Source organism: Hypanus sabinus, chromosome 13 (genome assembly GCF_030144855.1).
Source record: "Hypanus sabinus isolate sHypSab1 chromosome 13, sHypSab1.hap1, whole genome shotgun sequence".
Classification (NCBI taxonomy): Eukaryota; Metazoa; Chordata; class Chondrichthyes; order Myliobatiformes; family Dasyatidae; genus Hypanus; species Hypanus sabinus.
The window spans coordinates 27,833,938-27,850,713 of NC_082718.1; the positions used below are offsets into that span (position 1 = coordinate 27,833,938).

General features: G+C 43.2%; 1 protein-coding gene across 5 annotated transcripts in view; it reads left to right on the forward strand.

Annotated features, from left to right (window-relative positions):
* The first annotated feature begins 1,560 nt into the window (after positions 1-1,560).
* tasor2 (transcription activation suppressor family member 2) overlaps positions 1,561-16,776 on the forward strand; it is a 179,057-nt gene continuing 163,841 nt past the window's right edge. For 4 of the 5 annotated variants that reach the window (XM_059987376.1, XM_059987375.1, XM_059987377.1 and 1 more), the window contains exon 1: positions 1,561-7,904. In XM_059987376.1, coding sequence (XP_059843359.1) covers positions 7,742-7,904 — 163 coding nt within the window. In that variant the 5' untranslated portion in view covers positions 1,561-7,741. The remainder of the gene's footprint in view (positions 7,905-16,776) is intronic. The other variant, XM_059987379.1, reaches the window with a different exon arrangement.

A 16,776-nucleotide genomic window follows, 5' to 3' on the forward strand; every position in this document is an offset into this window, starting at 1 on the left:
GAACTAATGTTTTGTTTATACAAGAGATTATGCAGATACTGGAAATAAGAGGAATGCACACAAACTGCTGGAAGAACTTGGCATTTCAAGCAGCATCTACGGAGAGGAATAAACAGTCAATATTTCAGACTGAGAACTTCCTTGTTTACATTGTTATTGTAGCTGTTGGTACTGCAATCTGTACTAATTATATATCATCGCTCTTGGGGATCAAGAGCAAACACATCAGGGAAATCAGCTACTTGGATGCCCAAGGCAGGCTTGCATGTTCAGTTTACCAATAAAGTGCAAAAATATTTTGCAACAGCTGTTTTGTAGTTCTTCCTGACTGTAAACTGAAGAGGGCTTTTATATTAAAAAAAAATGAAAATCCCCCAGGGAAAGATATCTAATGCTCTGATCTTAAGCACCTCTCCAGAGACCCAAGTCCAAACTCTAATTAGTGGTCAACATTTCAAAGACACAAATAAAAAGGCAAAAATGTTAAAGGCAAAAACTGTTAATGCCAATATATTTTTTGAGAGTTTAAAATACCCAATTTTGAACTAAAATATAAATGTACTGTTCTTATTGCCACATTATTTCTGTGGCACTACACAGATACATGAAATAAGTTAATTCCCCCTAATCTTGGAACACATGAATACCATTAATAGAAAGCTATTGAGGTTTGTGCAGGAGCATCATACCCCTGAGCTGGGGGACAAGAATTATCATTCATAGAGCAATGGGATACTTCACATGTACCACCACCAACATGCCAGCTAATCTTTTGAAGGAATATTATCTCTTTTATTTATTCTTTAGTTACCTCCAGGATTTGATAACACATACAAGAATGAGATAAATTGCTATTGAATATATCTTATGAAGAAACAGGCATTCTCTCACCCCTTTTCTTTTTTCATTCCTCATCTGTTTACCCTCTCACCACTTCTCCTCGTCTACCCATCACCTCCCTCGGGTTCTCTGCCACCTTCCGTGATCCACTGTCCTCTCAATAGATTTTCTTCTTCAGCTCTTTCAACTCTTCAGTTTTCATCCCCCAGCTTCTGTGCCCTTTCTTTCTGATCCTGAAGGGTCTTGGCCCAAAATGTCAACTCCCTATTCCCCTCCATAGATACTGCCCGACTGGCTGAGCTCCCCAGCATTTTATGTGTTAGACCATAAGATATGGGAACAGAATTAGGCCATTTGACCCATTGAGTCCACTCCATCGTGGCTGATTTATTTTCCCTCTCAATCCAATTTTTCTTCCTTCTCCTAGTAACCTTTGACACTCTTACTGATCAAGAACTTAACCTCAGTTTTAAATATGCCAGTGACTCACCATTGAATTCTACCAGTTCACCACCCCTCAAGGTTTCCAGCATCTGCTAAATCTCTTGTGTTTAAGAGATAATATGTTGTTTTTTTTTAACAATAGCATCCAGAGTGAAGTTAAAGCATCTTGACCTGATGATGATTGAGGTTAAAAAAAGGAAGCAGCCTATTGCCTGTACAGGACAGCATTCAGTTGTGCAGATGTGCCTAGAAAAAAAGCATTCATTTTATTATGTTTACTTTGATTAACACCGTCACTGACAAAACAATTTTCTCTGTATGGTCTCCTTTAGATTTTCAATACGTGTTTTTAAAAAAAATACTGCCAGCAAAGGTATTTCAATGGTAAATTATGCCTTTTCCTTTTGTATATTTAGTAGGCAAGTAACATATTTAAAGATGAGTGAATTTTTGAATCTTGTACATGACATCAATTTCTTTTCATATCTTATTTCCTGTTGACCTAACAATCTTTCCAAACAATGTTATGATAAATCAAAGGTGATATGCAGTTTTGATAAGGATAAATCTTTATACAACTGCCTGTCACAAAAACAATGAGGCACGATAATAGGTTATAGATCTTTTGGACAGTTGTAGAAATCAGTTTCATGTTCAAACAGTACGGAAAATGGCCTTTGGTCCAAGTCACCCGTGGTGACCAAGGTTCCCTTCTCAGCTAGTCACGTTTTCCTGCATTTGGCCTGCAACCCTCTGAAGCTGAACACAACATTCAAAAGCACACAAGATGCCGGAGGAATTCAAGTCAGACAGAATCTACTGTACAAACAGGAATAACCAGTTAACATTTTGGGCCGAGACCCTTCATCAGCATCAAAAAGGAAGAGGGAAGAAGCCAGAATAAGCGGCTGGGGGGAGGGGAAGGAGTACAAGCCAGCAGATTGTTTATGAAAGATTTCCAGCATTCACAGAATCTCTCGTGTTTATGAAAATCTGCCAGCTTGCACTCCTTCCTCCTTCTTACCCTGGTTTCAGCCCCCTTCTTTTCCAGTACTAAAAATGTGCCTTGGCCAGAAACATTGCCTTTTATTCTTCTCTATAAATGCTGACTGACTTTCTGGGTTCCTCCTGAATTTTGTGTGTGTTGCCCTGGATTCGCAGCAGGATCTCTTGTGGTTACAACATTTCATATGTGACCTCACACTTGTTTTATAAAATCTGTTATGTTTTGTAACTCCCAAACATGAAATTAATTGATGGAAAAACAAGGAAGCTGAGAATGTGAGTCTAACGTCATTTTTACCTTAACTGAGGAGCACACATATCATGTAGTAGTGCCATGACATAATTCATGTATTTTTATAGAACCTGCAATGAATTATTTAAACAATAAAGAACACTTAATCAAACAATATGTTTACAATATTATCCAATTATTACTGAAATGTTTGGTTCCTTAAGGTTGTTATAGCCTTAAGATGATAATGGGTACATATCACGTTCCCAATTGTGTGTGCTTCAAATAGACTCTGAGAACCAAGTCCAGCTCCTAGCCTTCAGGTGTAGCTTAGCTACCAAGTCCGGTAGAACTGCTTCTACTGACAAGGGGTGAAGGCGGGTTACTGGCACCTTAAAACCAATCACTTCAGGCAGGTTGGGCTCGTCAGCTGTGGTTGGCAGCTCATCTATGAGAAGGAAAACTGATCTCAAACCTCTGCAGCCTTGCAGCTATACCCACTGAAGGAAAAATCTGGAGTTGGAGTCCCAAGAGCAGTCCTAAATTGAGCTCATGCCGAATGGCTACTCCTGTGATGCTGCTGGTGACACGTTGTGTCAGTCTCTGCCATTTCTTTGGGTTCATCTGATGCGTGGGGGGGGGGGGGGGAGAGCTTGCTACATGGTCAACAGCTTACTCTCTATATTGTACTGCCCAGGCTTGCAGACATCTTTCCTGTTAAGGGAGATCACTCTGCTTTGCAGGCAAATCTTATGGCCTTGAAACAATGTCAGTTCTGGGGCTTTCTCCGTGGTTGTCGTAGGAGTTGACTCTGAGACTGCAGGAAGTGGTTCTGACAGCTCTGGCCACTTTTCTTCTCCAGCAATCGACTTCACTTCCTCCACTGTTTGATGTGTCATCTCCAGATGGTATCAGATGCAATCTCCACTGTGTAGAAGAGTGGTCCAGTTCTGACCTTAATCTTTCTGATTACCCAATTTTGATCACCTCTGTCGTCCCTTGCCAGGACTGTTCCACTCCTGGACATGCATCAAACTGCTTGGTTTCAGGAGCCTTCAATTGGTCTCAGCTGTTGTCCTGCATCCTCCTTCTGAAACTGGGTTTGAGGAGATCCAAGCGTGAACATAAGGGACGACCCAGGAACAGCAGAGCAGGTGGATTGTTGGTTGTGGAGTGTGCTGCATTGCAATGCACTAAGAGAAAATTGGCAAGCTTCTGTTTCAGTGTTTGTGAGGTGTGTTCTCCTGATATTGCTCACAGTATGTCTTTTAAACTCTGGGTGAACCATTTGTAGCTAGGTGGTAAATGTAACATGCCTTATTCCATTCATTTTCAGGAATGACAAACTGCTCCACCAACAACTGTAGTCCATGTCATTGACTAGGTGTTCTGGAACACCAATCCTTGCGAAAAAGGCTTCTTAACACATCAACAGTGCAGCCAGACCTCTGCCTCCAGCAACCCCCCTCTTTGTTGCCCTAGTCTCTGGAGCTTTGTTCTTTAGCCTCTGCCTAAATGCAGGTAGGAGAAGAACAGCCAAGTGATCACATTTCTTGAAATGCGATCTGGCATGGAACGGTAGGTATTCCTTCTCATAGCATAACAGTTGCCTAGTGTGTTGGGACTTCTGGTATTACAAGTTATATGCTGATGGTAATTGGGCAGGGATATCTTCAAACAAGCCTGGTTGAAGTCTCTAATTATGATTTGAAATGAGCCAGGATGGACTTCTTCTTGTTTGGAGACGGCATCATGCAGTATCTCAAGTGCTTGATTCCAGTCAGCTGCTGGTGGCATATTAGCTCCAGTCAGGATCATGGATGAGAACTCCCTGGGTAACTAGAACAGACAGCATTTGTGCTCTTTGTCGGGGGAGCACGAAGCTCAACAAAACTGCTATACCAGAGCACCACTGAGTTTATCATGAAACACACACTTCTACCTTTTGTCTTTTCCGAATCAGCAGTTTGGTCCATCTTGTGAATCGAGAAGCTTTTGGGTCTGATTGCTGTATCTGGCATGAAGGCTATCCAGTCCTGTGTCACTCTTATTTTTCTTTATCAGTCCTTTTTATTGAGTTCCGAGTAGATAAACATAACAATGATAATGATACAAAGAGATCGGGATTACATTAATAATGGTTAATGTATACAGAAACAGACTCTGAGTTACACGTGTAATCTAAACCTCCCAATCTCTTAGTAACTAAACATGAAAAAGATCCAAAGAATCTTTTTTTAACAAGAGAAAAAAAGTCCCCCTAAACTAAAAAAAACTCTTATCTTAATCAGATTTTTCATCAAGCTTGCAGATTAGTGCTGTTTTTGAAACTGCAACTTGACTTTTTAAATCTTTTACTCTTTCCTGTGTAGTCCATTAATTTTTGTCTGTCTGACATGCTCTTTGTGTGTGTCCTACTTTGCTGCATTTTTCACAAGTTTCAACTTTAAACCTGCATTGGTCTGGTGAATGGGAGCCCCTGCCACAACGGTAACACAATTTGTTTGGCCAGGCCATTTTCTGTTTAGACATTCAGTTTTGTACACACTTTCATTTCTGATTATACTCAATTGCATCTCTACCTGCTGTTTCCATTCATACAGCTATTTCAATTGCTCTTTTAAAGGTGAGTTTGACTCAACTAGTTAAGAGCAGTTTTTGAATGTTTTCTTGTAAGATTCCACAAACTAAATGATCTCTCAGTGGATCATTAAACACACTACCGAACTGACAATGCTCTTCAATTCAGCCATGGATGCTGAAAGGGACTTCCCTTCCTTATGATTCTGCTTATGAAACCTAAAGAGTTCTTCAATGGTTTCAGTTTTAAATGGTCCTGCATTGCTTTCACAACATTAACAAAGCTGCTTTGGTTGGTACAAATTTTTAAGCAAATCGTATGCCTTTAAATCCAATGCACTCAGCAAAGCCGGTATGCATTTCCTATTGGCTATTTAATTTGGTTCAAAATACTGCAGGTCATGGGGACAGAGGGGCACAGGGTAGGAACAGGTCACAGGGGTGGTGGAGTCCCGTGTGAAAGCAGGTCATAGGGACAGTAGGATGAAGGGTGAAAGCAGGTCATGGGTACAGTGTGCAATGCAAACTAGTTTAAAAGTTTCATTCCTTGTTTTTTCTGATTTAGCAGCAAGAGGCACTATACATGTATTAAGAGGTACTTTAATAGGTATATAAAGGGACAAAATACTTATCCACACTAGCCTCTGTCTTCCAATGTCTTTTTGTCTTCAGTTTTTATCCCTAGTCAAAATCCATCCCAAGAGAAGATTCCCTATTTGCACAAACAGATTGCCCCTTTTGATAGCCTTAAAGACCCCCCCATTTTAAAAAAAAGTCTCTCCCAACCTTTGGCCCAGACACAACTTAAAAAATAGAGACAGTGAGTGTGAGAGGAAAACATTTTTCACCTGGTGCATTCAAAATGGAGACAAAACATTGGTCAGTAATGGGGAAAACAGGCTGTCACCAGCACATTGTCTTACACATTGTAGCATGCACCACAGGATCAAATTTAACTCTTTCCTTATAGGGTGGGGGTAGGTTATGTTGACAGTGGGGTGCAGGGTGGGAGCAGATCACAGGGATGGTAGGATGGAGAGTGGGAGCAAAACAACAGATTCCACGACACGTGTCAGTGATAATAAAACCGGACTCTTAAGAGTTTGATGGGAGGGTGGATGTAACTGGAGAGGTAAGTTGGTGTTCAGAGAAGGTTGCGGGGTGGATCATCAGAATATATGGAAGACTAAGACACAGGAGTGAAATTAGACCATTTCGCCCACTGAATCTGCACTGCCACTCAATCAATTCTGATTTATCATCTCTCTCAACCCCATTCTCCTGTAATCTTTGACACTCTTAATAAAATCAAGAATCTGTTCACCTCTGGTTTAACTACAACCATGATAGAACACAGAATAGTACAGCACAGTACAGGCCCTTCGGCCCACAATGTTGTGCCAACCCTTAAACCCTGCCTCCCGTATAACCCCCCCCACCTTAAATTCCTCCACATACCTGTCTAGTAGTCTCTTAAATTTCACTAGTGTATCTGCCTCCACTACTGACTCAGGGAGTGCATTCCATGCACCAAACACTCTCCGAGTAAAAAGCCTTCCCCTAATATCCCCCTTGAACTTCCCACCCCTTACCTTAAAGCCACGTCCTCTTGTATTGAGCAGTGGTGCCCTGGGGAAGAGACACTGGCTGTCCACTCTGTCTCTTCCTCTTAATATCTTGTACACCTCTATCATGTCTCCTCTCATCCTTGTTCTCTCCAAAGAGTAAAGCCCTAGCTCCCTTAATCTCTGATAACTCTCTAAATCAGGCAGCATACTGGCGAATCTTCTCTGTACCCTTTCCAATGCTTCCACATCCTTCCGTCCCTAGATTCACCACAATCCGGCTAAAGAAATTTAGTTCTGTACTGAAGGGACATCCTTCTATCCCGAGGCCTAGACTTGCCCCGCTACAAAAACAAAACATCCTCTTCGCGTTCACTGCAGGCCTTTCCATGTCCCAGACGTTTCGGGGAGAACGCGGTCGGTTGGGGGGAGACGAGCGGCCGCCGGCAGGTTGTCGGTGAGCGCGGGGGCCGGCGATAAGGGAAAGGGGGCGTCCGAGGCCGGAGATACCCGCGATTCGGGCGCCAGACAGCAGACGTGACGTGACGGACCGGAAGCCCCCCCCCCCGCTCCCAACCACCACTGATTATGACGCGACAGAGTCCCAGTCAAACACAAACTCCGTCTCGCAACGGGCGGCGGCGAGGGATCGATCGAGCCCGGCGACCATCTCTTTGTTTTGAAAGTAGCCCAGTTTGAGTCCTCGAGCGAACGAGTAGTGCGTTTCCCCGAGGCGGGATGGGGGGGTCAGCCCGCAGGGGAACCTCCTTCCGCTATGACACGGACGGAGCTTTCTCTTTCTTTATTTTCCTCCCGATGTAGTGCTTCCGCCCCAGTGGAAGAAACGCCTCCGTGCCTCATTATCTTCCGAGCACGCTGTCGGCCCACCGAGAACCGTGTTGTGATTCCTACCAGCGCGGGGAGGGGGAGGGAGATAGAGATTCGGGAGCGCGCCTGCCCCCCACGCCCCGCCCCGCCGCCGAGTTTCTTCCTCTCGGCCCCCCGCCAGGAGGGGACCCGCTCATGTGGAGTTTGGCTGCATCTCCAACCGCCGCTTACACGTGCATAGATATATATGGGAAAGAAGAAGGGGGAGGGTGAAACTCACTGTCGGCCCGAGCGAGGACGCATGAAGGGGAGAGGCGAGCGGCTGCGCTGCGGAGGAGAAGGGGAAAAGATGTCTTCCGCCCGGCGGTCGCCCGATTGTCGGCAGACGTCTCCCCCCGCTCGGGAGACAGGTGAGTCCCATGTTTGGACGGAATTCCCTCCAGCTGCGGCTTCCCCGCCCGCCAAGTCACTTAAAGGAGTTGCGCAGACCCGCATTTTGTCCCCCTTATCAGATTCACCCATCCCACTTTATCCAAGAGGTAGATGCTCCACGGTGGGGTTTTTTTTTTGAAACCAGGCCGACTTGCGGTAGAAGTTTATAGAGCCGCAGGAGGAGAGGGGAGGTTTGAGAACGTCGTTGCACCTGGAAGTAAATGGGCGGCACATATGCAACCATCAACAAGGTCGTAGTTAGTCCGATTAGGTTGAACAGTGTTATGGGTCAAATGACCTGATTTTGTTTTCCGTTTTGGGGCCAGTGGTGATTTGACCTTTGGATATGGAAGTTACCAGGAACCTTCAGTTGGGGCCAGTCAACAGCATGTACCCAGTTTGATAGTTTCTGGAATTTTTGATCAGAGATCCTATCAGTGGAGAGAACAAATGACCATTATAGATAGAAATTATGTGTTTCTCTTTCATAGAACATAGGACACCACAGCACAGTTCAGGCCCTTTGGCCCATGATGTTGTGCCTGCCAATCTACATCACCATCTATCCTCTCTTATGCAGCCCATATCCCTCCATTTTTCTTACATCCATATGTAATCTTTTAAATGTCCCTATTTTATCAGTTCCTACCACCATTACTCTGCCCAACTGATCTAGAATTTTCCACAGATGCTGCATCACTTGGGGGAGTGGGCCAAATAGTGGCAGATGGAATCTAGCGTGGACAAATGCAAAGTGTGGCATTTGGGAAGTTAAACCAGAGCAGGATTTGCCCAGTTGTGGAGACTATTGTAGAGCAAAGTGACCTAGAAGTACAACATATTCCCTGAAAACATTGTCAGTGATCCCTCCCATCTCCAGCAATCTCTATGAACTCCCAGGCTGGGTTGCATTAAAACATGGACTTGTTAGGATGGCAAATAGCTTCTACCCCTAGGCATGAGACTACTGAATTCGGTAACACCTTCTCATCATGGCTAAGTCATTATACAGTCTACTTTTTGTAAATGCATCTTATTATTTGTTAGTTTATTTGTGGTAATACTACAGTCTCTCAAGAGCATTGATAATGGTTGGGGTCAAGCACCACTGCCCAGAAGAAGGCAATAGCAAACTGCTTTTGTAGTATTTGCCAAGAACAATCATGTCAATAAACCATGATCAATGTCATACGACATGGCACATGAAGATAACTTTATGCCTTCTGATCTGAATGTTTCTGGCACTTTTAGCATCTTGATTTAAAAAAAATTGGCAGATCTATGTACTTATTTTGGTGCCAAAAGTAAGGCCTTATTGAAGATAAGCCATTGAGAATAGCCATTTATTCAGCTAGTTTTAATTTGATAAAATGAATATCAGTGCTCCTTATTTTTATACTATGGTTGTAGTTATAGGATGAGAGGTTTACATAGGTACCTTTTACTTTAAAATATAAATTAAAGGTAAGCATTTTAGCCTTGGAGATGTACATGTGAGGATTAATCATTTCTGGCTTCAGAAATCTATAAGGATCTTGAATTGTCCGATATCCAGTTTAGGGTAAAATGTGCCAGTTTGGACTTCAATTTGCAATCCTGTGTTCACAATTATTTCGCGTAGATCTACATTATTTAAACAATGGTGGGAATACTGAGGAATGGAGGAAGTTTGGTGTTCAAGCCTAAGGATCTCTGAAGGTGGTAGTACACATTCATGCACTGATGAAGAAGGTATCAGTTTTCATTAGCTGGGGCTTTGGTTATCTGAGAGATTATTGCACATCTTAGGATTCTTAGCAGCATGGAGGAACAGGGATTAAGTTGATAGGATGGTTAAGAAGGTTCATGGTGTGTTGGCCTCCATTAGTCAGGGAATTGAGTTCAAGAGCCATGAGGTAATGTTGCAGCTTTATAAAACTCCGGTTAGACTGCACTTGGAGTATTGTGTCCAGTTTATGTTCCTCTCAATTTAGGCAGGATGTGGAAGCATTAGAGAGAGTGCAGATGAGATTTACCAGGATGCTGCCTGGGTTAACGAACATATCTTATGAAGATAGGTTGCACAAGCTTGGGCTTTTCTCTTCTGAGTGAAGGGTGATGAGAGGTGACTTGATAGAAGTGTAGCTGATAAGAAGCATAGATGAAGTGGACAACCAGAGACTTTCCCAGGGCAGAAATGGCTAATATGAGGGGGCATAACTTTTAAGCTGATTTTAGGAAAGTGTAGGGGGAGTGTCAGAGGTAGCTTTTTCACACAGAGAGTGGTGGGTGCAAGGAATGTGCTGCTGGGGGGTGGTGTTAGAGACATATATTACAGACATTTAGGAGGCTCTTAAGCACATGGATGAAACAGAAATGGAGGACTATGTATGTGGGAGAGAAGGAATAGATAATCTTGTAGGTAAAATGGTCTGCACAAAATTGTAGGCTGCTTTAAGTTTTATCTTTATAAAACATTGTTTATGCCACAGCTGGACTATTATGTATGTTTCTGTACACACAGAATTGGAAGGCGTTGTGTTTCGAGAGTATGCATCGGAAATTTATCAGGATGTTTCTGGGATAGAATGTTAAGTTTATAAGGAGCAATTGGATAGGTTTGCTATTTTTCCTTGGAAGCTCATGAGGGGTTTGGATAGGAGGAATCATTTCTCAAAATAGCACAAGTGTCCAAGAACAGAGACTGTTGGTTTGAGATGAGTGGTGGGAGGTTCAGGGAAAACCTGAGGAATAAGCTTTTCCAACCAGAAAGCAAGCGGAATCTGGAATACAAGTGAATCTGCAGATGCTGGGAATAACTAAAAACACAAAATGCTGGCAGAACTCAGCAGACCAGACAGCATCTATGGGAGAAAGTAGTGACGACGTTTCGGGCCGAAACGTCATCACTACCTCCTCCCATAGATGCTGTCTGGCCTGCTGAGTTCTGCCAGCATTTTGTGTTTTTTTTAATGGAATCTGGAATACACTACCTGAGAAGTAGAGGCAGGTAACTCATAACATTTCAATTGAATTGGCAACACACTAATGACTATGAGCCAAATTCATTTAAATGGGATAATATAGATGAGCACTTGATAGTAATGTGGTGGGCTGAATGAACCTTTTCTGTGCCGTAAGACTTAAACAAGAGGGTCAGGTTGTCTCATGATCTCAGGATTGTCTTTTCTAAGTCAGAAGTTCAAACATTACTTCAGAAAGGCTGGCACTGTAACACAGCCAGGTATTTGGGTGTAGTGCAGAGAATGTTTTTAGCTTCTGTTTCCAGGTGAGATATTAGAAAGAAGAGAGACCATCCACCTTTTCTGGAGAATGTGAAATGGTGCTTTGACTAGATCATTTAGGGCAGAGCAGCGATTCCTCCCAGTGTCCCAGCCAGCATTTATTTGTCAGGTATACTGCATGTCCAAAAAAAGATTAGTCAGCCATTGTTATCTATACATAGTTACATGCAGTTTGGCTTCTAGGTTTTCTTACAAAATGACTTCCGAAAACAATTCAGTAAGAGGTGACCAGTGCAAGTTGCAAATGTCAACAGTCTCTTTCAAAAATACGGAGACAAGAAGTGTGAAGCAGTTGGCATAACATCTGTTGGGAGAATGCAGGGCATAAAAAATGAGGAAGAAAAGATGATCAGTTATTGAGAAGCTTAATGCAAACAAATTGAGTCAACATGCCTTTGAAAGGTAAATCATGTTTGGCAAATTTGCTAGAGTAGTTCAGGAAAATGACCTTCAGGAAAACTTGAGGAGGTTGTGCCTCAATAAGCAGGCTATTATCTAAATGGAAGGAGACTGCAGATTGACTTTGGAGAATCCAGGTGTTCTTCTGCAAGAAACAAGAAGTTAGCATGCAGGTTGCAGCATGTAATTAAGTAGGCAATGACATATTAGCTTTTATTATTGTTCATAAATAGAAAAATATTATTATTTTGCAGGGGGGCATTGTTGAGGCTACACCTGGAATACTGCATACAGTTTTGGTTCCCTTATTTAAGGGTATACTAGAACTGGGGAAGTCTAAAATAGATTCTCCAGACTTATTCCTGGGACCAGAAGGCTTTGTTGTCACAAACAGCTAAAAAATTTAGGTTTGTAATTTTAAGCATTTAGAAGGCATGTCAGATCCTGACCAAGCGTGGGTACAAAGTAAAGGGGTGATCATTTAAAACTGATATGGATAAGATTTCTTTTGTGCAGAGGTGGTGGATCCTCTGCTCTCGAGAGTTGTGGAAGTTGCATCACGGTGTATTTTAAAAAGTAAGATATACCTTTTGGAAGGTTGAGTTATTAAAAGCTGACTGAAATTGACACAGAAGAGGAATTGAGGCCTGGGGTACAATTATGTTGAAAGGTGAGGAAGTTTTGAAAGATCATTACTGATTTTTGCTCTTATTTTTCTCTCTTCCTGTGGTTCTTTAAGGTTGTCCAGACTGTTGGGGGGGGGGGGGGTTGGTGGAGGGGTGCAGATAGTGAGGATGATCGCCTGCTATCTATTAAATGTCAGTGGTGCGTGTCTCAAATTGCCTCTGACTACCAAGTTCAATTCCTGGCCTTCACGTGTGGCTAAGCTATTAAGCCCACTGGAGCCATTTCTACTGACAAGAGAAGGGACAACATGAGTTACTGCTGCCTTAAAATCAGACATTCTGGGCAGATAGGGCTCGTCAACCATGGTTGGCAGCTCACCTAGGAGAGCGGAAACCCTAATCTCAAACATATGCTGCCTTACGGCTATACCCATTCACGAGGAAGGCTTTGGGAGTAAATGCTGAAAAAAATCCGGAGCTGGAGTTCAGAAGGTAGTCCTATGTTAATTTCAACGCTGACTGACAACAGCTACAATAATGCTGGTGCCAAACTGTATTGGTCTCTGCAGTTCCTTTGGATTCATCAGCTACATAGAGAGGGGGTGCCTGCTGCACGGACAACAGCTTGCTCTCTATATTGTACTACCCTGGCACACATACTGGTTTTTGTATGGGCTTAGCTAGGATGCAACATCCACGGTCAATCTCAACCAGTGGAGGACTGTAGTGTGAAGGAGTTTGAGATTGGACAGTGGTGCAGATGCAGTAGAAGCATTCCTGTGCAGGTCCAGAGTGGAGCTTGACAAACCCAGTCTCCATGAAAGAGTGGGACTGGTCTGAGTTAGAGTGGTAAGGCTTTGGCTCAACAGGCTTTGGCGCGAACAGGCGGCAGCGAGGTAACTAGATAAGTTTATTATTTTTCTTATTTAACTCTTGAACGAATATGGGATATGTCTGCAGGGCTAGTGTTCTGTTCTGGGTGTCAGATGTGGGATTTTGAGGAGACTTCCGATCTCCCTGACGACCACATCTGTATTGAGATGCAGCTCCTTGGAGACCATGTTAGGGAACTGGAGCTGCAGTTTGATAAGCTTTGTCTTGTTAGGAAGTAGTGATAAACTGGAACTACAGGGAGGTAGTCACTCAAAGGCTACAGGAGACAGATAAATGAATGACTGTTAAGGGAGGGAAGGGAAAAGACCATAAGACAAAGGCGCAGAAGTCGGCCATTTGGCCCATTGAGTCTGCTCTGCCATTTCATCATGAGCTGATCCAATCTCCCCTTTAGTCCCATTCCCCTGCCTTCTCACCATAACCTTCGATGCCCTGATTACTCAGATACCTATCAATCTCTGCCTTAAATACACCCAATGACCCGTCCTCCACTGCCGCCTGTGGCAACAAATTCCACAGATTCACCACCCTCTGGCTAAAAATTTTTTTCCGCATCTCCGTTCTAAATGGGCGCCCTGCAGTCCTCAAGTCATGTCCTCTTGTACTAGACTCCCCTTCCATGGGAAACAACTTTGTCACATCCACTCTGTCCATGTCTTTCAACATTTGAAATGTGTCTATGAGGTCTGCCCTCATTCTTCTAAACTCCAAGGAATACAGTCCAAGAGCGGTCAAACGTTCCTCATATGTTAACCCTCTCATTCCTGGAATCATTCTAGTGAATCTTCTCTGAACCCTCTCCAATGTCAGCACATCTTTTCTTAAATAAGGAGCTCAAAACTGCACACAGTATTCCAAGTGAGGTCTTACCAGTGCCTTATAGAGCCTCAACATGTGATCACATCCCTGCTCCTATACTCTATTCCTCTAGAAATGAATGCCAACATTGCATTCGCCTTCTTCACCACCGACTCAACCTGGAGGTTAACCTTAAGGGTATCCTGCACGAGAACTCCCAAGTCCCATTGCAACTCAGATCTTTGAATTCTTTCCCCATTTAAGTAATAGTCTGCCCGTTTATTTTAAAGGTCTGATAGTGGAGAGCACCCCTGTGACCAACCCCCTCAACAATGAGATGGAGTAGTGATCATAATACAATGTAATTCATATTGCAATTTGGGAGGGAGAAGCAATAGTCAGTTGTATCAGTGTGGCAGTGGAATAAAGGGAATTACAGAGGCATGAGAGAGGAGCTTGCCTAGGTGGATTGGAGGGGATACTGGCAGGGATATCGGCAGAACAGGTAGTTAAAGTTTCTGGGAATAGTTTACAAGGCGCAGTACAGATGTGTCACAGAAGAAGTTGTTCTCAAATAGCAGGGGTAGGTAAGCGAAGTTAAGGACTGCATAAAAACCAAGGAAAGGGCATATAATGTAGCAAAAATGAGTGGGAAGTTGGATGAATGAGAAGTTTTTTACGTCCAACGAAAGGCAACTAAAAAGCCATAAGAAGGGAAAAGATGAAATATGAAGGCAAACTAACCAATAAAGCAGGATACCAAAAGTTTTTCAGCTTTACAAAGAGTGAAAAGGAGGTGAGAGCTGATATTGGGTCACTGGAAAATAATGCCGGTGAGGTAGTAATGGGGACAAAGAAATGGCCGATGAACTTAATGGGTACTTTTGCATCTGTCTTCACTGTCTAGCAGTGTGCCAGATGTCTGTGAATGTCACGGAGCAGGAGTGAGTGTCTTTGCTATCACAAAGGAAAAACTGATAGGCAAACTCAAAGGTCTTAAGGTGGATGAGTCACCTGGACCAGAAAAACTACATCCCAGAGTCCTGAGAGAGGTTGCTAAAGAGATAACAGATACATTGGTCTTGGTCCTGAAGGACAGGAAGATTACAAATGTCACTGCATGCTTTAAGAAGGGAGGAAGGCAAAAGTTAGCCAAACCTCAGTGGTTGGGGAAGTGTTGGAGTCTATTATTAAGGATGAGGTTTTCAGGTACTTGCAGAATAATGATAAAGTAAGTCAAAGTCAGCATGGTTTCTGTAAAGGGGAATCTTTCCTGACAAATTTGTTAATGTTCTTTGAGGAAGTTAGAAGCAGAGTGGACAAAGGAGAGGTAGTGGATGCCATTTACTTGGATTTTCAGAAGGGATTTGATAAGGTGCCACCATGAGGCTGCTTAACAAATTAAAATCCCATGGCATTACAGGAAAGATACTGGCATGTATAGAGGAATGGCTGAGAGGCAGGAGGCAGTGAACACAGTGTTGGGTAATGTATGATAATGCATTTTGGTAAAACGAACAATAATGCATTCTATTATCTAAATGTGGATAAAATTCAGACATCAGTGGTGCAAAGGGACTTGCAAGACTCCCAGAAGGTTAATTTAAAGGTTGAGTCTATGGGAAAGAAGGCAAACACAAAATTGGCATTCAGTTCAAGGGGAATAGAATATGAAAACAAGGAGATGATGCTGAAGCTTTATAGGTACAAGTCAGGCCACACTTGGAGTATTGTCAAAAGGTTTGGGCCCCATATCTCAGAAAGGATATGTTGACATTGGAGAGGAGGTTCACAAGGATGATTCTGGGAATGAAGGGGCTAACGTGAGGAGCATTTGGCAGCTTTAGGCCTCTGCTCATTAGAATTTAGAAGAATGCTGGGGGATCTCATTGAAACCTACCGAATGTTGAAAGGATGAGATAGGATGGATGTGGAGAGGATGTTTCCTATGGTGGGGTGTCCAGAACTGGAGGGCACAGCCTCAGAGTTGAGTGGCGACCTTTTAGAACAGAGGTAAGGAGAAATTGTGCTCTAGCTGGAGAGTAGTGAATCTGTGGAATGTGGTGGATGCAAGTCTGGTTTCCTGATTGGTCAGGGCAACAAAGGTTATTGTGAGAAAGCAGGTGTATGGGGTTGGGTGGGATACGGGATCAGTCATGATGGAATTGTGGAGCAGACTCGATGGGCTGAAAGGCCTAATTCTGTTCCTATGTTTTATGGTCTAATGCATTAATTGAAAAAAATGGGGTTGAGAGGGGAATGGAAAGTACTTTCTATATCTTCCATTGAATCCTTTAAGAACTTTGTAGCCCTGTGAGCATATAAGGTATCATTGCTTAGTTCTAATCCTTGAAAGCAGCTGTTAAAAGACCAGATAAAATGATTCAGACAGCCTAATCCCATCACAATCCCTCTCCCCGCTAATGAGTACATTTATATGAAGCATTGCCAGAGGAAAGCAAATGTTTGGAGGAAGTCAGCGTGTCAGGCAGCATCTAAGGAGTCAATGTATATTTGAACTGAGACTCTTCATCAGGACAGCAAATGAAGGAACAGAAGCCAGAATAAGAAAGGTGAAAGGGGGAAAGAATACAAGCTGGCAGGTGATGGGTGAGACTAGTTGAGGGGGAGATGAAGTGAGAAGCTGGGAGGGGTAGGTGGAAGAGGTAAAGGGCTGAAGAAGAGGAATCTCATAGGAGAGGACAGTGAATCATGGAAGAAAGGGAAGGAAGAGGGGAACCAGAGGGAGGTGATAGGCAGGTGAGTAGAAGAGAATGGGTGAGAGGTAACCACTGTCCTTATTGTTTTCCATTGATGGAGAAACTGGGAGAATGGAATGGAATCATCAC